Genomic DNA, 25,243 nt, shown 5'->3' on the forward strand with positions numbered 1-25,243 from the left:
GAACTTGGAGTTTAAAATCATCAGCATACCATTGAAAATTATTTCTTTTTTTTATTAGTTCTGGCTTTCCTTATATCTGCACTGATAAAGAACGCTTTTCAGCTGTTCATTGCTCACCTGCATAAAATGCTGCTGAATCAACATAGGGCATGGACTGTGTTAAAATCAATGGCTTTTAAGTAAAGAGAGTAGAAAACTTCAATGGAAAATACAAGGAACGGAAAGAGAGGTGCAATGTAATAATTATTAGGCTGGCTTATACTTGTCAGGCTTGTTTTAATCATTTTAGCTGTATCAAATCTATTACATAGATAATGGAAATCAAAAAACTGCAGATGGTGTAATGTGAATTAAAGCAGAAAATTTTGGAAACACTCAGGAGAATGAGCAGCATCTGTAGAAAGGGGAAAATAGTCCATTTTTCACATCCAGGATCTTTCTTCAGAACCAAGAAAGAGAGAAAAAGCATTAGTTTTCAGGATTGGTGAATACAGGGCAATATTTCTGGGAGGGTGAGACCAGTTGAATTGATAAACAAGTGTGACTTATGGTTCTGGTATTAAGGGAGCTTGCAGTCTAAATCTCCCTGATACTTAGCTACTCACAGATAAACAAAAGGGAAATGTTGTCAGCCCCCATGAAAAGTTAATTTACAGATCTTGTGGAAGCAAATCATCCATTTGAATCAGCCTATACCTCTGCACACATATCCAATTGGTTTCATTGAACTTTCTTGATATTATCATCTGAGGGAGATTTCAGCATGGGTTAAGCCTTATTAAATATTTAAGTACTTAAAGTAAGATATTTAATTATATATTATGTTTAAGCACCTGAATCATTTATTCTACTGGAGTCCGCTAAGGTATTTTAAATCAGTTCTATTTGTTAATATTTTATTTGAATGTGATTTGGGGAAGTTACCATGATGTTACATGTTTCCCCCTTTAAACAGAAAATTGGCAAATTGTAATGGCTTTCACTAAACATCTGGAGTAAATTATCACTGTAATTATTTTGTAAAGCTTCCTTGCATAGAATGAGTTAATATATTTATAAGTGAATTGCATTTAGAATGTTAATTATGATGTTTTATGATTGGTGTTGTTTGTAAAATGTGGCATTATAGATTTTGTTCAATTTAATTTAACATCTTATTTTCAAAAATTTCATGCATATTTTCCTAGTAGTAGTAATGTAGTTGAGACCTTCGCTCTAACATCTTTAAGTGTTACATAGTAGATAGTTGCCAGGAAGTAGACAAGGTGCTCTGGGTAAATTATATAGATTTGTCTTTCAAATTTGTGCAAGTTTCCAAATTTCCAAATCTGTCTCAAAAAGTTTCTCTTATTCACTCACTAAAATATTGCAGGGGGGAGTTTTTTTTTTAAACCACAGTACCTTATGTATAAAAGATTTTACATTATATAGGCTGGTAGTTTCGCCCCAGTTAAATTATATAACTATAATCATTGGATATGATGATGCTGACATTTGCTCAGTTATCAGATTCATAATTCAGACACCTAGGAGAGAATTCAGGCGCCAATGCAGAGAACCAAATTCATATCTCAGCACAGCAGCTGTGAAACTGAAGTTCATTTTATAATTTAGAGAAAAAATGTGCCAACTCTTCTTAGTAATTACTGTATATCCAAGCAAAACAACTAGTTTGTCATAAAAATTAAAGAGTAGTGTACTTCAGAGGAGGAAATCTGCTGTTCTTATATGGTGTGGCCCTCATGTGACTCCAAACCTACCCCATGTAATTTACTTTTAAATTCCCATGGTAGTCATCAGCAAACCACTCAATCATACAAGTTTCACAATGCTGAAGCAAAGAAAGTATAAAATTTTATGGGCACCCTTAAATAGCCAAGGCACCAAACTCATTAGTGACCTTGCAAAGCCCTCCAAACAAATATCATATTCTTCCATGTTGACCAACACTTGGAAGAAACACTTGAGATAGCAAAGGCACACTCCAGGTGGTGAACTTCAATATCCATACTGCCACAGATCATGCTGGATGAGTCCCAACAGATATAGCTGCCAGGACATTTCATGTCACTGTGGAAATTTAGTGAGGCAATTCCTGGAGTGAGTCACCTTTGCACACTAATGCAGTTTCCATGTTAGGGCTTCACTGGATTCCATTGTTCTTGCTGCATCACTCCCTTTAGAGGTATACACAATGCAGGGGAACTGAGTCCAAGTTTTCTCAACACTCCAAGGCTGACTAGGTCTTTCCCAACTCAATGCTGGATTGGAATCCAATTCAGGTGAGTGTCTCACCTACCTTACATTTCGGTCCTAAGCACCACACTCCTCCGCTCCCGACACCACCATCACTCCCCCATCTCAATCCTGAACCAATGAGGCTCATGCCTGACCATCTGATCCTTCCAACTATCTGACCTCCATGATCACTCCCAGCTCCTTGATTCCCACTCCTCCTCTGCTTCCCTCATGTCCACCCTTCCTAATCCTCAGATGATCATTCTGTTCCCGCCAAACCTCAAATACTCATCAGCATGATTTTAGACTCCTCCTTCATGGACAGATATGGAAGAGGGAAATACTGCCCAGTTGTCATTCTGTTTGATAGAAAAGCCTTTTTCCTTCTTTCATCTATCCTGAAGCAGAATACAGTCTTGATCCTTGTTTTCCCTGTCCTCCCATTCCCTCAATGCAAGCTATCATCCTTCCATTCCCAAAACTCTCCACATACTCTGACCACACCACAAAGTAATGTTTGGGGAATGAAGGAGCTGACCTTTCCCTAGCTACAACCACCTGCCACTCACCCAGATAGTCGAAATTTGCCGTAGTTCCATCTCCTAGTGGAACAACAATTGAAAATGATACAGACATCACGTTACAATATCAGTCTGGAGCTATTTATGTCCTCTCATATCTGCACAATATATTTTATCATCTTGTAATACTTTCTGCTGTGATATTTTAAGTTTCTTGTTGGGAGACACTCAATATCTTATTGGTAATTTTTATATTTTGATCTCGTACAGCCATTCACATCCACCATAACTCAACTGTATCCTTTTGTATCAAACATTCAAAGGTTCTCCTCAGTATTAGAATCGTGAGTGCTATGCAGTGATTTTGTTTTATTCAGTCTGATTCCAAACTAATTTGCTTCTTCACCCACTATTTTGAACACTGCTGCACCATGTAGGCTGTTTTAAACGCCAGATCGTGCACCGGTTTGATTGAGCATTGCCCATCTCTTCACTAACTTGAAGCACTTTCTTGTGGCTGGTGCAGTCCCCTGAAATGATGAAATATCATGCATATTCTCCAGAGCTAAAGATGTTGGACTCATAGGAGATCCCAAAGATCCCTGCACATGTCTAAACAGGGTTGCAACTGGCCTCTTCCCACCCAACACCCAACACCTCTCTCAAAATAATGGAATACCCTAACGAACTTTAAATGTTAAAAAAAAATCCCAAGGCAGATATTTAGGATTTGGAGTAATCACTTATGAATAGGTTGAATCAAACTGCTGCACTCAGCAGGCACAGGGACTCCTAATAATTGCTCACATGGGAAATAATCACTGATGTAGACTCACTGGAGACTCATCTTTTTCCATGCTGTCATTCTGTGTACACCTCTATTGGGGGAATTTCAATAATGGCTCGATTACATCAGTAAGAATGACTCCTGATGGATTGTTCCACAAAGTGCAGGTTTCTGTAGATTTTTTCTTACTTCTTATTTTAAATCATAGCATAGATGAATGAAAATCATCCTTTCTACTGTAGTTATTCTTCAGGTAATAGAATTTCTAAAACTCCCTGAACTGTTGAACTAGTTTCAATCTCCAAGTTATTCAGAAGTGGAGAATTTATGGAAAGCCTTCAAAAGCTCACAGAATTAAAAATGAGTACATGATGTAGCTGAGCAACAGGAGATTCATATGACCGTAACATATTTAACACACAAATAAACAAAATTAATTCTGCCTGCATTTTAAGTTAGTCATTTTAAAATCCATACATTTGCTCAGGTAGCATTGGACAACAATGTGCTGTAATTCTGTAAAAACACAAAATGCTGGCAGAACTCAGCAGGCCAGACAGCAGCTATGGGAGGAGGTAGTGATAACGTTTCAGGCTGAAACCCTTCATCAGGGGTTTCGGCCTGAAACGTTGTCAGTACCTCCTTCCATAGATGCAGTCTGGCCTGTTGAGTTCTGCCAGCATTTTCTGTTATTTATTTCCAGCATCTGCAGATTCACTCGTGTTGCTGTAATTCTGTAATTTTTCGAGAGAAAATAATCATTTTCATTGATCATCCTTCTCAGAGATCTTCTATTCTCCATCTACAGCATCTATGTTAATGGTTTCTGTCAGTACTGTTTAACTCCTGACCTTTCAGTAATGTAACCCAATACGAAGCCAAATCCTTTAGTCTTGCTTGTGCAGAGATTAAGCTTTACAGCAACATTCCAAAGAAACTCTGACAATGAAGGAGAATTCACATTTTGGGAAATCAGGGAAGCAAAACAAAAGCCTGCCCTCATAGTTCTACCACTGACGACGTGAAACATTACTCTCACAGAATTTTATCTCCACTCAACAGTTGAATAGCAAAACAGACACTTCATTACCCGATTAGACTATTCTTGGTTCAATCCTCCATTATTTCAATCCTCCAATAATGCCTCCATTATTTTTAGGCTAATAAATAAAACGAATCAAAACAAATTTCTTATATCTATAAAAAAATTCCCAATGATTTTTCTCCTCAGTTGTTGGAGAGTGTCTGGGAAATTATTCTGTAAGTCATGGAGATTTCTGATTGGTTAGTAAACTCAGTTTGGTATGGAACAAATACATTGATTCCGAAAAGTGCCTAAGTGAAAAGATACCCAAGGAGATGAGGCTAATTGTGAGAGTGAATGAGAACGTCATTGAGGTAGGAAAAATGAAGAAAAATGCTGTTAAAGAGGCGATTTATCCAGAAAGAAGTATCCAGGCAGCACCTGCAAGACAAGCCGCTAAGTGCAGAGAGTTAATCTTTTCTCTGAGTTCAGTGTTTGAATAGTATAGCAGTATAATATCTGTGTAGCTTGTTAGATGTTTGAACACACAGAAAATACCACAATGTGAATTTAATGCAAGTAAATGACATCTCTACAATCAGTTTTACTTCCTGATAGATAATAGTTCAGGGTTATGCTTTTGCCAAAAGAAGCTGGCATAATTATTTCCAGAGCATCTGCTTTAGGGCCATCTGTCTCAAGAAACAGTTGCATATTGGCAAGAATGCCATTGAATTTTGGCTTTTTTGTACAGATAGGAATACTCCTTCTCCTAGATGTACACCTGTTCCATGCCAACTGGAATACAAAGAGACATCTCACAGCCAAACAATCTCCCTCTTCCTGCACAAGAGTTTTCTGTGCCAGCAGCACTGAAAGCTTGCCCCTGTGTCTGAACCTATGGCTTTGCACAACAGACATAGCCAATCACTAGTTCTTTGCAAAAAGGACTGTACAGATGCCAAATCTGCAGTTCACACAGCACAGGCACACTTTGAATCACCCCGCAAACACTTATGTTTAATTTATTTTAAATTACTGTGCATCAACAGAAGCTAGCACTAGAAAACCACTAGAATAAGCTAGCACTTTTTTCTGTGTTTCTCTGGAGCCTCTAAATTTTCTAAATACCTTTAAGACCCAACTTGATTCCACTCATGCTATTCCAGCTCGATGCCCAATATCTTTGTCTAGGGCAGCAACAGAAGCCTGCCTCAAAATGCAGAAATCCTCAGAGCCTCCTTACATTTTCTCATTATGCTTCCAAATTTATGATACACAGATTCAATAGGAAGTCAGTCAATCCATACAATCTTCCGAAAATTTCGGTACAAATTAATGAAATAGTCTGAAATTTCCTTATTTGAAAACTTAATATCAGTTGCCACAACATGACAGCATATGGAACTTGATCTTTAAGGATATAAAAAGAAACATTTTTGAAAATGAACTTGATTAAAAATAATGAACACAAGAGATTCTGCTGATGCTGCAAATCTTGAGCAACACACAAAATGCTGGAGTAATTCAGCAAATCAGGCAGCACCTATGGAGTGGAATAAACATCTTCTCTGAACCTCACCTGCCAACCTTCTCTTCTCCTCACCTGCCCATCATGTAACTTTGGTGCCATTCCTCCTTCCTCTATCGGTCCTGAATTCCGGCTGGTGGCATCAGGTCCAGATTATCTTTTTCTTGCACCATTTATTTTAATCAATTTTCAGGATTTGGGCATCAAAGGCAAGGCATTTACTGTACATCCTTAACTACCATTGAGGAGATAGTAGTGAGCTGTGCTCTTGAACCACTGCAGTCCTTCAGATGATGGTACCCATTGAATAGGCAATTCCGGGATTTAGATATAGCAATAATTAAGGACTAGTATTATACTTCCAAGTCAAGATGATGTCTATTTTGGATTGGCGCCTACAGGTGGTGGCTTATCATGCACTTACTTGCCCTTGTCCTGTTTTGCAGCCAAGGCTGTGAGTTTTGGAGGTGTTGCCAGAATAACCTGAGTGAAATTGAAACACAGAATCTCTGAGAGGTCAGATGGCAATGAAGCTGATCTCTCCCTCTGTCCTGGACAGGATTGGCAGTCCTTGTGCCTTGCCTCCCACCCCTTAGAATCTGGACAGTGGCTCCATGTCTTGATAAGACCACAAGACATAGGGTCAGAATTAAGCCATTCAGCCTATCAAGTCTGCTCCGCCGTTCCATCATGGCTAATTTATTATCCCTCCCAACCCCATTCTCCTGTGTTCACCCATAACTTTTAATGCCTTGATCAATCAAGGACCTATCAAACTCTGCCTTAAATGACCCAGTCACTTGGCCTGCACAGCCATATGTAGCCATGAATTCCAATGATTCACCACACTGTAGCTGAGACATTTTTCCTCATCTCTCTTCTAAATGGATGTCCCTCTATCCTGCGTCTGTGCCCTTTGGTCCTAGACTCTCCCACTATAAGAAATGTCCACTCTATCTAGCCCTTTCAATATTTGATAGGTTTCAATGAGACCACCATCATTCTTCTAAACTCTAGTGAGTACAGGGCCAGAATCATCAAAAGCTACTCATATTTTAACCCTTTCATTCCTGGGATCAGTCTTGTGTATCTCCTTGTGGACCCTCTTTAATGCTAGCACATCTTTTCTTAGATAAGGGGCCCAAAACTGTTCACAATACTCCCCTATATAGCCTCGGACTTGCATTTGTATTCTAGTCCTCTAGAAATGAGTCCTAACATTGCATTTTCCTTCCTTACCACTGACTCATGCAAGGTAACCTTTAGCAAATCTTGCGTGAGGACTTGCAAGTCCCTTTGCACCTCTGATTTTTCTATTTTCTCCCCATTTAGAAAATAGTCCATGCCTCTGTTCTTTCTACCAAAGTGTATGACCATACACTTCCCTACATTATATTCCATCAGCCATGTCTTTGTCCATTCTCCAAATCTGCAGACACCCTGCTTTTTTAACACTTCCTGTTACTTCACCTATCTTTGTGGATCATCAACAAATTGGTTACAAATACATCAATTCCTTCAACCAAATCATTGACATTTAACAGAAAATGATGCAGTGTCCCAACACCGACCCCTTTGGAACACCATTAGTCACCAGCAGACAACCAGAAAAGGTTCCGCTTTATTCCCACTCCTTGCCTCTTGCCAGCCAGCCAATCTTCTATCCATACTAATATCTTTCCTGTAATGCCATAGGATACTATCTTGTTAGGCACCTTGTCAATGGGCCTTCTGAAGATACAAATAAGCAATATCCGCTGAAGCTCCTTTTTCTATTCTGCCTGTTACTTCCTCAAAGAAATCCAACAGATTTCTCAGGCAAGTTTTCCCCTTTAAGAAACCATGTCTGTTTTATCATGTGCCTCCAAGTACCCCGAAGCCTCATCCTAAATAATAGATGAGGGGGTGAAGATGACCATGCAGATGGAGTGTGATGGATTATCTTTGATTGGAACAGTTAATGCAGACTAGCTTTCTTTTTTAAAAAATCAGTACATTTAATTTTTTTTACATTTTTGAACAGTTATGCCATTTTGGATTCCTTTGAAGGGGGTGGCCTCTCAGAGAAAAGCAGCAGCAGTAGGCAAGTTTGTGGCACAAGAGTTAGCACTGATGGGGAGAGGAGAGTCGAGGTGAGCAGTAGTGGTGGGGGTTTCTTAGTGCCAGGGATTGACAGGCCCTTTTGTGGCTGAGAATGACAGTCTAGAATGGTATATTTCTTCGCTGTCCCTGGTTAGGGATGTCTAAATTGGGTACAGAACATTCAGAACAGGGAGAAAGAACTGCTTAAGGTCACAGTACATATCTATACCAACAAAAATTTTGGAAATTCTGCAGAACCTCTCATGTCATAAACTCCCTGAGGTGGAGCAGGAAGGAAGGTGTAGGCACTTGATTCATTGGGATCTATTCTGGGAATAACAGGTTGCACCTACACTACAAAGTAACCAATACCCTTGAAGGAAGGTTTGCTAACTAGAGAGGATTTAAGCTAAATTGATTGACGCGTTGGAAGAATAATAATGCAACAAAGTGGGGTGCGATGGAGCACAGAGACTGAATCAAATGTAGAGGATAAATCAATCAAGGCCACTGGGCTGAGTAGACAGGGAAAGTTTAGAAAGCATGGGAGGGTTGGCAAGCTAATTTGCATTTAGTTTAATGCAAGGAGTTTCAAGGGTAAGTCAGTTGACAGAGCACTTGGAATGATGATACCAGGTGAGGAAAGGGCAGAATTGACAGTTTAATGTTACAGATATTGAAGTTTCATACATTGCAGAGAAGGATGCAAAAGATGAGAACAAGATAAGAACTGATTAGAGAGCATTATGGCAGTAGTTAGAGTGGAAATCCTGGAAGGATTATCTAATTAGTGGGGAGAGACGAGCCTGTGAGATATTGGGCAAAATCCACTTCTCTGTGCAGCTTTTTATGTTTCTGCTGCTTTAGCAGAACATGATGCATCCAGTCAGGTCAGTTTTATCAATAGATCCATAAAGCGGCCGTTCCCAAGCTTTTTTATGCCATGGATCAATACCATTAAGAAAAGGGTTCGAGGACCTCAGGCTGGGAACCCCTGCTATAGAGGTTTGTTGGAGCATTCTGTGACTAGCCAAACTGGTGCACTTTCCTTGTGACTGCTTCTACTTTCAGTGGTTGTTTTACTAGGTACCTCCTACACCTAATAAAGTGAGCACTGAGTGGTTACTCATGGCCTTCTGCTGCTGTAGCCCATCTGCTCCAAAGTTTGACGTGTTGGCCATTCAGAGATGCTCTTCAGCATGCTACTTTTTGAACACATGGTTATTTGAGTTACTGTTGCCTTCCTGCCAGCTTGAACTAAGATGGCCGTTCTCCTCTGAACTTTTTCATTAACAAAGTGTTTTCGCCCACTGACCTGAAGCACACAGGATGCTTTTTTCTATTTTTTTTGCACCATTCTCCGTAGATTCTAGAGACAGTTGCGTGTGAAAATCCCAGGAGATCAATAGATTCTCAAACCACCCTGTCTGGCAACAACAATTATTCCATAGTCTAAGTCACTTAGATCATATTTTTCCCCCATTCTGATGTTTGGTCAACTGAACAAAAACTCAATCACTTGACCATGTCTGCATGCTTTTATGCATTTACTTGCCACCACGTGACTGGCTGATTTGATCTTTGCATTAATGCACAGGTGTACAGGTTTACCTGATAAAGCGGCTACTGAGTGCATGAGCAGGTCCCATAGATTACAGAACCTTCTGAACATTTGGATTAAAGCGTATATGATACATTGTGAGCGATGCTCAGTGCAAACTGCATTGCAAAATAGTGATGAATATGCTTTGTTCTCATTCCCAGATATTTTGTTCTGCAACTTAACCTTGTTTGTACTTGGATCTGACAAGTATTTTAACATGTACTAAATATGGGTTACAAATCATGTGACAGGATTAAGAGGATTTAAGACTGTAAATATTTTAGTTAAATTTATATTTACACTAGCATTCCTGAGTTTAAATATTGTGTAGAGACTATAGAAGAGACTCAGTGTTAATAATTTTAGTTGCGTAGAAAATATACCTATAAAACTTCAAGTGTAAATATCTTGGCGAGTAAAATTTAAATTCTGAAGTGTTCAACAACTATTTGTGATTTTTAATATAATCTTTTCCCCAGGGATAGAAAATGATGAAGAAATCAAACAGCTGGATGAAGAAATTAAAGAATTAAATGAATCTAATTCCCAGGTTGAAGCAGATATGATCAAGCTTAGAACCCAGGTAGCAATGTTTTAAAAAATTTTTTATATTTAGTGCATGTCAAAGAATTTTGCCTTGTTAGCAAAAAGGCATTGTTTAAATCAGAAATAAGTAAAAGTCACCTAACGTGGAATCAGATGACATCCAATAGAGTGCTTGCTTGGTCCCTCCATTGTGAACATTTCCCTCTCTCTCCAACCCACAAACCAAGTGTGGGCAAATTCTGGCAATTTCTTCTGACCACAACTCATAGAAGTATATAACTGGTGGTAACCAGTCTGCTCCCACTTAGCAAATGTGGATTTAAATAGACTGCAGGATATGTCCTAATCTTTACATATGGAATCACTCACTACATCATAGCAATCACTTTTGCTTTTGTCAGGAGCTAGTGATGTAAAACAGTAACCACAGAGAGTGATTTGAAACCAACAACCATTGAATTGTGTGACAAGCAAAAATCTGGGGACCAGGGCAGATATGTTCCTGTTCAATAAATCTTCCAATGTTTGGAAAATGAAAGCAGGAGCATTAGGTTTCTTAAAACTTTGCTGAAGTCTATTTATTAAAAATGCTCCAATAGTTTAAAAGAGCAACCTTTATGTACTTTTTGCAATGATTTATTGTGTTGAATTGATATGGCATCAAATCCAAGAAGGGAGAGTTTAGCCTTGTCATAGAGAAGTACAGTACAGAAACAGGCACTTCAGCCCATCTGGTCCATGCTGAAACTGCTTACTCCTATCAACTTGCACCTGGACCATAGCCCTCCATACACCTGCTATCTAAGTACCTATCCAAACTTCTCTTAAACTTTGAAAATGAGCTTGCATGCACTACTTGTGCTGGCAGCTTATTCCACACTCTCATGACCCTCTGAGTGAAGAAGTTTCCCCTCACATTCCCCTTAAAATTCTCACCTTTCATCTTTAACACATGGACTCTGGTCGTAGTGCCATCAACCTCAGTGGAAAAAGCCTGCTGGCACTTACCCTAGCTATACCCCTCATAATTTTGCATACCTCTATCAAATCTCCTCTCGATATTTCATGTTCTAAAGAATACAGTCCTAACCTATTAAAACTTTCCTTATAACTCAGGTCCTCCAGACCTGGCAATGTCCTTGTAAATTTTCTCTGTACTCTTTCAGCCTTGTTTACATCTCTCCTGTAGGTATGTGATGAGAACTGCACACAATACTCCAAATTAGGCCTCACCAATGTCTTATACAACTTCAACATAACATCCTAACTCCTGTGCTCGGTACATTGATTTATGAAGGCCAATGTGCCGAAACTTTTCTTTGCGACCCTATTTACCTGTGATGCCACTTTCAACAAATTATGTACCTATATTCCCAGATCTTTTCTTTCTACCACAATTCTCAGTGCCCTACCGTTCACTGTTTAAGACCTAGCCTGGTTTGTCCTACCAAAGGACAAAACCTCACACTTGACTGCATTAAATTCCATCCACATTTTTTCAGCCTATTTTTCCAGCTGATGCAGATCCCTCTGCAAGCAATGATTTCCTTCCTCACTGTCCACTACAGCCCCAATCTTGGTGTCATTGGCAAATTTGTTGATCTAGTTAATCACACTATCATCCAGATCATTGATATATATGAAAAACAATAAAGGGTGATATATGTATACATATCCAGTTCCTTAGAATACCTTCCAAAAACTTTCCCACAACTGGTGTCAGACACACCAGCATATAATTTTCTGGTTTCCGTTCAGGGCCTTTTTTAAACAGCAGAACAACATTGGCTAACCTCCAATCCTCTGTAACCTCACCTGTTGCTAAGGATGTTTTAAATATCTTTGCTCAGCCCGGCAATTTCTGCAGTTGCCTCCTGTAGGGACCATGGGAACATCTTGTCAGGCTCTGGGGATTTATCCACCCTGATTTGCCTCAGGGTAGCAAACACCTTTTCCTATGTAGTCTGTAAAAGATCCATGAAGTTGATGCCACTTTGTCTTACTTCCATAGACTCTGTATCCATCTCCTGAGCAAATAGAGTTGTAAGATCTCCCTTAAGATCTCCCTCATCTGTTTTGGCTCCGCACATGAACTGCCATTCTGGTCTTCCAGAGACCAATTTTGTCCTTGCAATCTTTCTGATCTTAACATATCTGTAGAATCCCTTAGGATTTTCCTTCAATTTGTCTGCTAGAGTAACGACATGCCTTCTTTAAGCCTTCCTGATTTATTTCTTGAGTATTCTCTTGCATTTCTTCCATTCCTTAAGTATCTGCTATGCACCTCCTTTTCCCTCTTAACTGAGGCCTCAATATATCTTGAAAACCAAAGTTCCCTCTATTTATTATCTTTCCCTTTTAATCTGACAGGCACATACACAATTTGTACTCTCAAATTTTCACTTTTGAAGGCCCCCCACTTTCAAGCCCATCTTTGCCAGAAAAAAAACCTGTCCCAATCCACATTTGCCAGATCATTTCTGTTACCATCAAAATTGGCCTTTCTCCAATTTAGTAGCTCAGCCCGTCTTTTATATATTTACTATGAAACTAATGACATTGTGGTCACTGGAAGTGAAGTGTTTCACTACGCAAACTTCTGTCACCTGCCCTGTCCTATTCCTTAATAGTAGATCTTGTATTGCATGCTCTCTCTTTGGGAATTCTATGTACTGATGAAGGAAACATTTCTGAACACATTTGACAAACTCTGTCTCATCTAGTCCTTTTATAATATGGGATTCCCAGTCAATATGTGGAAAGTTAAAATCACCTATTATAACAAACTTATGTTCCTTGCAATTGATTGTGATCTCTTTATAAATTTGTTCCTCTAAATCCCTTCAACCATTGGATGGTCTGTAATATAGCCCCATTAACGTGGTCATACCTTTCTTATTTCTCAGTTCCACCCACAATGCCTCACTGGTTGAGTTCTCCAGTCTGTCCTGACAGACCATTGCCATGACATTTTCCCTGACCAGTAACACCACATCTGCTCCTTTAATCCCTCCCACTTTGTCACGTCTAAAACAACAGAACCCTGCAATACTGGGCTGCCAGTCCTGCACCTCTTGCAACCAAGTCTCACTAATGGCTACAACGTCATAATTCCAGGTGTTAATCCATGCCTTGAGGTCATGCACCATTCCTACAATACTTCTTGTATTGAAGCTTAGGATGCTAATAGCACCATGCTCAACTTTTTGATTCCTGACTTTGACTAAAGTCTTGCTAACACCTGCCTCCACAATCTCTCCACTAACTGTTCTGGCATTCTGGTTCCCATGCCCCTGCAAGTATAGTTTAAACCCCACCATGCAGCATGAACAAACCTTCCCATGAGGATATTAGGTCCCCTCCAGTTCAGGTGCAAACTGTCCCTTCTGTACAGGTCCTACCTTTCCTAAAAGAGAACACAATGATCCAAAAACCTTATGCCCTTCATCCTACACCAGCTCCTTAGCCATATGTTAAACTCCATAATCTTCCTAATTCTGGCCTCACTAGCACGTAGATCCTGAGAGCACAACGTTGGATGTCCTGTCCTTTAACTTAACACCTAACTCTCTGAACTCCCTATGCTGAACCAAATCAGTTGTTCTATCCATGTCATTGGTACCTTTCAAGGACATCAACCTCTGGCTGTTCACCATCTCACTTAAGATTGCTGAAGACTCGATCAGAGTTGTCCCGGACCCTGGCACCCGGGAGTAACATACCATCTGGGAATTTTGTTCTCGCCCACAGAACCTCCTGTCCACTCCCCTAATTAATGAATCCCCTATCACCATAGCATGCCTCTTCTCACCACCTTCCCTTCTGATACTCAGAAGCAGACTCTGTGCCAGAGACCCGACCACTGTGACTCTCCTCTGTTAGGCCACGCTCCCTGACAGTATCCAAAGTGTACCTGCTGTTGAGGGGGATAGCCACAGGGGTACTCTGCACTGGCTCCTAAACACTTGTCCCCTTCCTGACTGTCAGCCAGTTTCCTGTGTCCTCCACCTTGGGTGTAACTCTATCTCTATAGGTACTATCTATCACCCCTTCAAACTCCTGAATGCTCTGGAATTCATCCAGTTCCAGCTCCAACTCCTTAACACAGATTGTTAGAAGCTGTAGTTGGATGCACTTCTTGTAGTTGTAGTCATCAGGGACTCTGGAGGTCTCCCTGACTTCCCATACCCTCAAGAGGAGCATTCAACTATCCTGCCTGGCATTTCTACTCTCCTAAGTGAGCAGATATAAAGTAGGGAAGGAACAAATATCTTGATCTAGAACTTTTCATTATTTGCTTTCTCTGAATGAAGCCTTGAAGCGCTAAAGCCTCAAGATCACCACTCTAACTCTGTCCACTCAACAATGGCCACTGTGCTTGCCCCTGCCTTCCTTTAATTTGTTCTTGCTAATTTATCCCGAGTGCTGACCGGTTGCTGGTCAAGGCTTGATTATGCTGCTGCAATCCACAGCTACTGTTCTCTACTCGGTCAGTGGACCTGAGTCTAATCCCCTCCTCTCAAACTTCTGATGTCCAGTTTGGTTGCTGGGTAGAGCTCAGAGCTCAATTATGCTGGACTTCAGAGTTATATTGTCATTTGAGTGCTGCTGTAGAAGGAAACTACTTCACAGTGACATAAAACAGGCAATATAAATGTACCCACAGTGGTTGACTGGATCAATGCAAGTAAATATAAATGCACTCCTATCAAAGGATATCCACACATATTTGGCATCCAACTCACTGTTATATTGTACTGCTCATGTTGTATAATCTGAAACTAATGTATGATGAAGCAATATAGCCAATGAATCAGCAATCTCAAAGTGATCTTCAACTGAAATTCTCTATAATAATTGACTTGACTATAATATGATAGAAAGTATTTATTCATTTATATTTTCCCTCCTTTAGGTCCCCCACACCATGCATCAATCCCTGGCTGAGAGGGGGGTAGGTGATCTGCTGTCTTTGCCACTTTGTAACAGGCTACTCAGAGCTCTTCCGGAGTGTCCCAGGTTGACTTGCATGATGGCGTTTTAGGTCTGAGCCGGTGGGGAAGTATCTGCCAGCCTTTGCTCTGCAGTTTTCAATGTCACCTGGCTGAGGTCACCAGACGTGAACCCACTTACAGTCACTCAGCAGTGTGGTGAATTATTAAACCAGGACCAAGTGCATATTATTTATAATATTAAGAGCATCTACTAAAAAAAGGAAGGAAAGGTGTTTATTTTCTAATTTGCAAGGTGTAAAAGCTAATTTCCAGGATATGAAATTTCTTTGGCCACAAATCAACAACCTTTACAATTCTACTATCCCCTTCCGAACCCCTTCTCTCTCATTGTATCTCTTGGGAAGGTATGTGGAAAATTCATTTTGTACAACCTGGGACTGGATGCAGCATTATCAGCCCATCAGCATTGCCAGACCATCATCAGATTAGATCATCATGAATGGGACATTCTAACAGCCAAATTGCTATTGACTAGATTCTAGAGCTAAATTATATGAAGCTGAATGCCTTTCATTGGCTTCCTAATCCAGCCAGAGACACACACTTTGTTTTGAAGTACGGTGGGGAGCTGATGGCCTGATTTTCACAAAGCTGGCATAGACAAGAGCTTTGAAATTACTGTTGGTGATATTAGTTGATCAACATTCAAAATGCAGGCATGATATTCCTTTGTTCAGTATTTTAACACAAATATTAATGTTTAATCCAACTAGACTAATACAGCTGATAAAATAGAGGACTGAGGAATATCAGAGAATAGTTAAAAACTTGGCCCTAATATTGCCAACACTCATTTCCAGGCTATGCAGGAGCAATTATTAAATGGCAGGCCACTCAAACAAAATTACCCAAAAGTCAAGAATTTGTGATAAACTTGCAATCTATAACCTAATTCAATTCATCTTGGCCTTGAAATTACACTGTACAAAGATTAGCATTCTAACATACTATAAGATGTATTTGTATAAGTCATTCCTTTATTCACAATTCTAACAAAGGTGTTAAATTGTTCCAAGTAAAGGAATGGTTTTTTGAGACAAATACCAATCTTGTCACAACAAAATTTCAAGGCCATTGACTTCTGGAGTTGTTTTGGAATTTTTATTTACGTTGTTAAATATTCTTCAGAATTGTGCTTTAATTTATATTGTACATGTTATTTATCGGATCACCAAATATTAGAATATTTTAATTTTTAAATTAACAAGTATATTATAATTTTGATTACAGATTAGTATTGTATACTTTTTATTTAAAATTTGTAGTTGTTATTGCTTTAGTTATTATAGGTTTCTGATTTAGTGATAAATTATTCTTTAGATTTTAAATTTCTGAATGGTAAAGTAGGCTTTTCTTTAAGGTCATGAATGGGCATTAAAACTCATGTTTAAAATTACTAAATACTTTAAGTGTTACAAATGTAATATGTTATAAGAGTGTTGAATGATGGAGTATATTTTAAAAATATCAATTGGTTTATTAAGCCTGCCTTTAAGATTGCTAATTAATATTGTATGCTTTGGTTTTCAGATCACAACAATGGAGAACAACCTGAAAACAATAGAAGAAGAAAATAAAGTAATTGAACAACAGAATGAGTCTCTTCTGCATGAGTTGGCCAATCTAAGTCAGTCTCTAATCCACAGTTTAGCCAACATCCAATTGCCACACATGGTAAGATCAAAATTATAAAAAATATATATATTAAGAAGTCCCAAACTAATGGCTTGATACAATGGCAATCATTTTAAAGAATTATCATGTAAATCATTGGTGGGTTACAATTTTGACAAAACATAGAATATATGAAAGTATAATGAGAAAAGGAGGCTACTTACCCCATTGAACTCATGTATTACCTATTTGCCTATTATTTCTCTCTGGCATTGGACATTGTTTGCCTTCAGATATTTATCCAGTTTAATTTTGAAAGCCAGATATAAACATTCCTGGCAATAACCCCATACAGAGTGAAAACTCACTGTGTACAAAAGAGGTATACCCTCATCATCCCTGGATTTTCTGCCTACCATTTTAAGCTTACCTTCACTAGTCTTTGATTGCTCTTAAAATGGGACTATCTTCCTGCTATTTACCATTTCTAAACCTGCCATGACTTTGTACTCTCCTGTCAATACTTTTAACTTTCTTTGCTCAATGGAAAAGAGGCCCATAGCTTATCCAGAGATGGTAATTGAGATGCCTCATACCTGGTACTGATCCAGTGAACCTTTTCTGCACCCACTCTAGGGCCTTCATATTTTACCTCTAATGCGGTGAGCAGAATTGAGGGCAAGACTTTGTTTTATAGGTGTTCACAAGGTGCTTTATAACAAAGTGACTGCCTTGATTTGTTTTCTATTCATGATGTCAAAAATCCCAAATGCTTTACTAACTAGTCTCTCAACTTATTCTGTCACCTTCAAAGAATCCCTGGTTTCTCTTTTCAGATATTTGTATTAGTTAGTCAGATTAATTTATTTATCACATGTGCATCGAAACGTACAATGAAATGAGTTATTTTCATTACCAACCATGCAATAATGGATGTGCTCAAGACAGCTTGCAAGTGTCATCATACATTCTGGCATCAGCATCGCATACCCACATAGTTTCTTGGAAATTGAATCAACCCAGTCTACATAAAACCTAAATCTTCCACACTTCCTTCCCCTCCCCTATGAAGACCACAGCCAATCTCCTGATCTTAGATCTCATCTTTCCCTCATCCACATGATACTACTAGTGAGATCACTGCTTTTCCAGCTCAAGACCCACAGGAATGTGTTACAACACTGCAAGTGTGATCCATTTCTCAAATCCATGAGACAGAGGAGGTGCAATATCTAATGCATTCCATTCACTAATCTTTTCTGTTACTAATCACAATAGTGTAATGCTAGACAATGCAGTACAGGCATCCTGGATTCATTTCCGACTGCAGCCTGTAAGCTGTTTGTACATTCTTCCCTTGACTGCATAGGTTTCCTCCAGGTGCTCTGGTTTCCTCCAATAGTCCAAAGACATACTGGTTGGTAGGTTAATTGGTTAATGTAAGTTGTCCCATGATTAAGCTAGGATTAAATCCAGGGATTGCTTGGTGTCCTGACTTGAAGGGCATTGTATTTCAATAAATACATTTTTTTGAAAATCACAATCTGGTTAGTCAAATACAATTTGCCTTTAACATATTTATGTTAATTCAAACTTCTGTATTGCTCTGTCTTGGTCCATCATCAAGGTTAAACTGAGGAGGCTATTGGGTTTGTATCTACAACCACATGAGAACAAAGGTGCAACAGATGGTATTCTCCAGGCCATTCCCTTGGTATCTCAGGAAGCCGAAGGATCGTGACTAGCCATTCTGTACTTTCACACAGATTCTCAACCTCTCTCAGCATCCGAGGATACATCCTGTTCAGACTGTGTAACTTGATACTAGCCAATATTTCTAAAACTCTCTCTTTTCAATTTTCATCCCAGCTGTTATCTCTACCATCACATCCTACTGAGAATTTGGGGACATCTTCCTTGGTAAATACAGCTGCAAAGTACTGATTAAATATCTCAACCTTACCCTTTGCTTTCAGCCATATATAGTTCACCTTTTAGGTGCCTAATTAGCTCCTCACATTCTCATACTATCTGCTTGTTATTTATGTAGCCATGAACACTTAAAACCTTCAAATTAATACTTGGCCCTAAACCTCATTTGTTATGATTTTATTGTAGGATCAATTTTAACTCCCAAGGAGGTTTGGAGCTCAGCAAATATGGAATATGGTCATTTGCCTGAGATTTAGTACAATGCATTTTTACCCTTTTAAATGTTCATCCTGGGACGCCTCTCATCAGAAAGTGGCTGAGATCAGTTTTAGTAAGGCTAAGATCTGCCGATCTGGAGCCACTGCCAGTTTGCAGGAACAAAGCAGAGATTGAGATTTGGAAGGGTTTTCCAGGAAGCAGGGGTGTATTCAAGGCCACAAAGATGATGGTGTCTTCTACAGAACCTAGAGGAGCACACTTACTCTTCCATTCCATGAATGGAAGTCTTTATACTAAGCTGAGTCTGCACAGCAACTTCTTCTGATGGTAAAATCACTAAAATTTCCCTGCTTCAGTTCCAGTTAAAATGCATTTGGGGATATTTTGACGTAATAGAGGTAAAATTGCAGGTTTTTGTAGCATTGAAAGTATCTCTATGTTTCTAGCCATCTTGACCGATTTGACTTTAGTTCGATGATCTGCATAAAGTAATTTGAATCCCACCTGCTTCAGACAAGTGACTCACATGTCAACTGTACATAGCAGGTTCATATAGGAAATGGATTAAAAGAGTTGAATTTGTCTGCCCAAGTGTACTCTTTCTCCATCCTCATAGCCTTGTTAGCCTTTCAATTGGATGTTTAATTAATTTCATTAATCTGAAATATTTTCACTTTTATATTTTTAAACCTTTAGCAGAAATAACAAAATGTAATTAACCTTCATGAACTCTCAGTGTTTTATATATATCTCAGTACGTGGAGTATTCTTCCTTTCAAAGCCATGACTTCACGTCTGCTGCCTATTGTTTGAATTTCCAGCATCTGCAGATTTCCTCGTGTTTGCACTTCATGTCTGCACTATTTTTGCTTTTTTTCAAAAATCAGATAATCATTTGAACTGGATGTATTTATGCTGCACATCATTAATCCTTTTTAACCAAGCTAGCTTTACATCAATGATAAAAACTAAGTTCTATACAATATTAGATCTTACAGCACATGAGGGGGGTGTAATGGATTAATGGATGCCTTATTTTGTTCCATCCTAGGGTCTAATCTAACTCAGATAAATCTGACAGGAGTCTCATATTTATGTTTGCCCACTTCTTTCAGTTATTTGGAGCCAATCACCTGAAATGTTATCTGTAGAAAATTGGAATGTCATTTTAGTACCAAAAGCTGTTGCTCTGAGGTCAAAGTAAGACAGGATATATTGGAGGTACTTTTGAAGTACAATTAACTTGTCACAACTAGGAGATGACTTCCTAACAATTACTTCCTTGCAGTGGAATCACTCATCTCTGCAAATTGAATATTGATCCACATACTTAGCGATGGAGCAATGAATCTTTATTGGTCTGATCCTCAGAGAGTTTTGCCAGGTATTATTATAAAAACCTCCCTTAGTGTCACTCTAACAACCTGCTTCATTTTCTCTAAATCTTTGATTGACCCTATAAAAATCCGCCAGTGCATTGCCCAGAGATGTACTGTAAAACTAATGAAAAGCGTAAAAAATTGCTGATGCTGGAAATCTGAACTAAAGTGGAAACAGTCAGAAATACTAAGTAGAGCATGCAGTGTCTGTAGCATGGGAAGCAGAGTTGATTTTCAGATTGAACACTCACCAAAAGTGGCAGAGTAAAAACTGATTTGCAAACTTTAATGAGAGATTTTCAACTGAAAACATTAATTCTCTTTCCACAGATGCTGATCAACCTACAGAAGCTTTCCCACATTTCCTCCTGATAGATTAACACTGAACAGACAGAAGTGAAATATAGCATTGTATTATGTAGTTTAAAAATATTCAAATTCTTAGAAACTGCAACAAATTGAGAAATGACTTATAAGAATTTTTACCTTTAATAGACTGTATTGACCATAAGACATAAGAGAAGAATTAGGCCATTTGGTCCTCTGAGTTGACTAAATCAGCCATTCCAACATAGCTGATTTATTATCGCACACAACCCTATTCTCCTACCTTTTCCATGTAACCTTTGATGCCCTGACCTCAGCTTTAAATATACCCAATAACTTGACCTGCACAGCCATCTGTGGCAATCATTTCCAGATTCACTAGCCTCTGGCTAAATGGCCTCTGGTCCTAGACTTCCCCCACCATAGGAAACATCCTCTCCACTATTTCAATATTCAATAGGTTTTAGTGAGCTCCCCACCCCCACCACCATTCTTCTAAACTTGAATGAGTACAGGCGGAGAGCCATCAAACACTCCTCATTCATTAACCCTTTCATTGCCAGAATCATTCTCATTAACCTCCCCGGAACCTTTCTAATGCCAGCACATCTTTTCTTAGATGAGAGGACCAAAACTGCTCAAAATACTCCATCTACAATCTGACCAATGCCTTATAAAGCCTCAGCTTTACATCCTTGCTCCTATATTCTAATCCTCTGAAAATTAATGGTAATATTGCATTTGCCTTCTTTACCACTGACTCAATCTGCAAGTTAACCTTTAGGGAATCCTGCACTAGGACTCCTAAGTCTCTATGCACTTCTGATTTATGAATTTTCTCTCCATTTAGAAAATAGGCCACACTTTTATTCGTTTTTCCAAAGTGCATGACCATATGCCTCCCTGCAGTATATTCTATCTGCCATATCTTTGCCCATTCTCCGAATCTGTCTGTCTGTCTCAGACTCTTTGCTTCCTCAATACTACCTGTTCCTTCATCTTTCTGCTCTCATTCATAAAGAAGGCCCCAAAGCCATCAATTTCTTCATCTAAATCATTGACATATAATATGAAAAGAAGCAGTCCCAATACCGATCCCTGTGGAACACCACCAGTCACTGGCAGCCAATCAGAAAAGTTCCCCTTTACACTGACTCTTTGCTTTCTGCCTGTTAGTCAATCTTCTATCCATGCTCGTATCTTTCTTGTAATGCCATGGGCTCTTATCTTGTTAAGCAGCCTCATGCGCGGCACCTTGTCAAAGGCCTTTTGAAAATCCAGGTATACATCATTCATTGACTTACCGTTGACTATCCTGCTTATTATTTCTTTAAAGATTTCCCCTTAAGGAAAACATGCTGATTTCAACCTATTTTATCATGTGCCTTCAAGTATCCTGAAACCTCATCCTTAATAATGGACATCAACATCTTCCTAACCACTTAAGTCAGGTTAACTGGCCTATAATTTCCTTTCTTCTGCCTCACTCCCTTCTTAAGAATTGGAGTGACATTTGCAATTTTCCAGTCCTCCAGAACCATTCCAGAATTTCTACTCTCACAATCTCCATCTACCACTTTCAGAATCCTGGGGTGTAGTCTATCTGAAAGAACTTCAGATCTTTCAGCTTTCCAAGCACCTTCTCCTTAGTGAGATCAACTATACTCACTTCTGCCCCCTAACACTCGAATTTCTGACATACTGCTAGTGTTTTCCACAGTGACGACTGATGCAAAATATTTATTAAGTTCGTCCACTTTAAAAGTTCTTAGTCCATCATTACTACCTCTCCAACATAATTTGCTGTAGTCCAATTTCCACTCTCACATTTCTTTAACTCTCTATATCTGAAAAAAGTTTAATAAATTAAATGCTTCCCTATCTTCTAATTTCCCACTAATTTTTGCTATACCCATCCAAAAATCTCACAGACCCCTTCCATCAGGCAGGAAGTACAATGGCTTTAGGACAAGAATAGTTTCTTCCCCAGGCTGTAAGACTACTGTACCCTTTCTGCCACCACGCTGATATCATCATGTACGAAGTGCCAGGAGTGTTATACTTTTTAATTTGTATCATTTATGAACCTTATTATTTGTGAATTTATTTGTGGTAATATTGCTTTATGTGTCATGTGTGTGAGTTACGTACTGTGATGTGCACCTTGGTCTGGAGGAGTTTTGTCTTGTTTGGCTGTTTACATGTGTACAGTTCAGTGCCAATATATTTGAACTTTATATTGTATGACCTCTCTTCTGCTTTCATGCAGTCTTTGACTTCCCTCATCAGCCACAGTTGCATCATCCTCCCTTTAGAATACTTATTTATCTTTGGGATGTATCTCGCCTGCATCTTCCGAACTGCTTCCAGAAACTCCAGCCATTACTGATCTGTCATTATTGCTGCTAGTGTCCCCTTCCTTTCCACTTTGGCCAGCTCCTCTATGCAATTCCCTTTACTCCACTGTAATACTGATACATTTGACTTAAACCTCCCTCTCAAATTGCAGGGTGAACTCTATCACATTGCGATCACTGTCTCATTGGGGTAATACTGATATGTCTGACTTTAGCATCAACCTCTCAAACTGCAGGGTGAATTCCATCATATTATGATCACTGTCTCCTAATAGTTACTTTATCTTAAGCTCCCTAATCCAATGTGATTCATTACCAAACATCTGATCCAGAATTCCCTTTCCCCTAGTGGGCTCAATCGCAAACAGCTCTAAAAAGGCTTCTCATAGGCATTCTTCAGATTCCATCTCTTGGGATTTTCCCTATCTACCTACGTACTGAAATCCCAAATGACTACTGGCACATGGTCTTTTTTACATGACTTTTCTATCTCTCATTGTAATTTGTATCCCACATTCTAGCTCCTATTCTGAGGCTTGTGTATAACTCTCATCAAGGTCTTTTTACCCTTAACAGTTTATTTACTACCCACAAGGATTCAACATCTTTTGATCCTATGTCACCAACTTCCAAGGATTTAAGTTCATTTTTTACCAACAGAGCCACCCCATCTCCTCTGCCTATCTGCCTGCCCTTTTAATACAAAGTACAATGTTATACCTTGGATGTTAGGCTCCCAACTATGATTTTCTTTCAGCCACGACTCAGTGCTTCTAATCTCTAACTGCACTACAAAATCATCTACCATATTCCTTATACCAGGCATGGGCAAACTACGGCCCGCGGGCCATATGCGGCCCGATAAGCTTTTTAATCCGGCCCGCAGAACTTGATGAAATTATATTAATAAACCTTGTTAACGTTTTTTTTCCCCGCAATTCTGGCGTTTTCCCAATAGATGATGCACTCTATATACATTGACCTTTGTTGAGGTGCAGCGTATTACTCCACATTTGCGCTTTACTCTTTGTTCGGCTCGACCTCTTTGTGTGAACAGGCGTTCAGCGTCATGAACATCAACAAAGCCAGCCACAGATCCAAGTTAACTGACCAACACCTCAGATCCATCCTGAGAATCGCCACAACAAAACTAAATCCAGACTTTGATGCGCTGGCTAAAAAGGAAGACCAACAACACTGTTCCCACTGAAATTAAAAATAAGTTTCTTCGTTGTGTTATGTAAAAAATGCATTTGAAAATATTTTTTTCAATAAGCCTTACATGTTACATGTCATTTCTGTTAATTGATGGACATGAGTAGTGCGCAGGTGCACGTGCGTTCTCAAAATAAAAAATGCGCTCCAGATCAAATAACACGCTCTGCATACTGGCGCGCTGTCACTGTTCTGTCTTTGTGCTGGTCGTTGTTGAGTTTTGGCACGGGGACAATTGAATAAGAAGGAGCAGGACAAGTAGACCTGCATCTCCTACCGTTTTTGAAATAAAGACAGTCAGGAGGAGAGTGATGATGATAATATCTTGAAGGATAACAGAATTTTCAGTGCTTTAAAATAATAACTGTTACTATTTAAAAAAAGCTGTATTTTATTCATTTAATTTTCAGTGTTTTAAAAGTCATTTCAATAAATAGCTAAATACCATGGGACTTCAAAGACAGATATTTTGTTGTAATGCATTTGTTCATTTTCAATTGAAATTAAAGCACATGTTTTCTACATATCCCATGATATTTTATTTTCTTTTATGAGGTGTATTACCAAAACACTCCGTCCATCGGCTCCTGGTCCAGCCCCCCTGTCAAATTTTAGAACCCTTTGTGGCCCACAAGTCAAAAAGTTTGCCCACCCCTGCCTTATACTGTGTGAATTGAAATACAACACTTTCAGTCCTGTGTTCATCAGCCTTTTCGATTTTACCCCCATATTACATTTCAACTCATCCCACTGATTGAAATTTTGTCCTATCACCTGCCTGTCATTCCTCGCAGTCTCACTGCACGCTACACGTACTTGCATACCAACAGCCCCTTCTTGATCCCTATCACTC

The 25,243-nt window shown here is 39.1% G+C and overlaps 1 protein-coding gene across 1 annotated transcript in view; it reads left to right on the forward strand.

Moving 5' to 3' along the window:
* LOC132400716 (myelin transcription factor 1-like protein) overlaps window positions 1–25,243 on the forward strand; it is a 450,971-nt gene that overhangs the window by 425,117 nt on the left and 611 nt on the right. The window contains exons 21-22 of the mRNA XM_059981999.1: window positions 10,266–10,369; window positions 16,878–17,021. Of these exons, the coding sequence (XP_059837982.1) occupies window positions 10,266–10,369; window positions 16,878–17,021 (248 nt within the window). The remainder of the gene's footprint in view (window positions 1–10,265; window positions 10,370–16,877; window positions 17,022–25,243) is intronic.

Source organism: Hypanus sabinus, chromosome 10 (assembly GCF_030144855.1).
Source record: "Hypanus sabinus isolate sHypSab1 chromosome 10, sHypSab1.hap1, whole genome shotgun sequence".
NCBI lineage: Eukaryota > Metazoa > Chordata > Chondrichthyes > Myliobatiformes > Dasyatidae > Hypanus > Hypanus sabinus.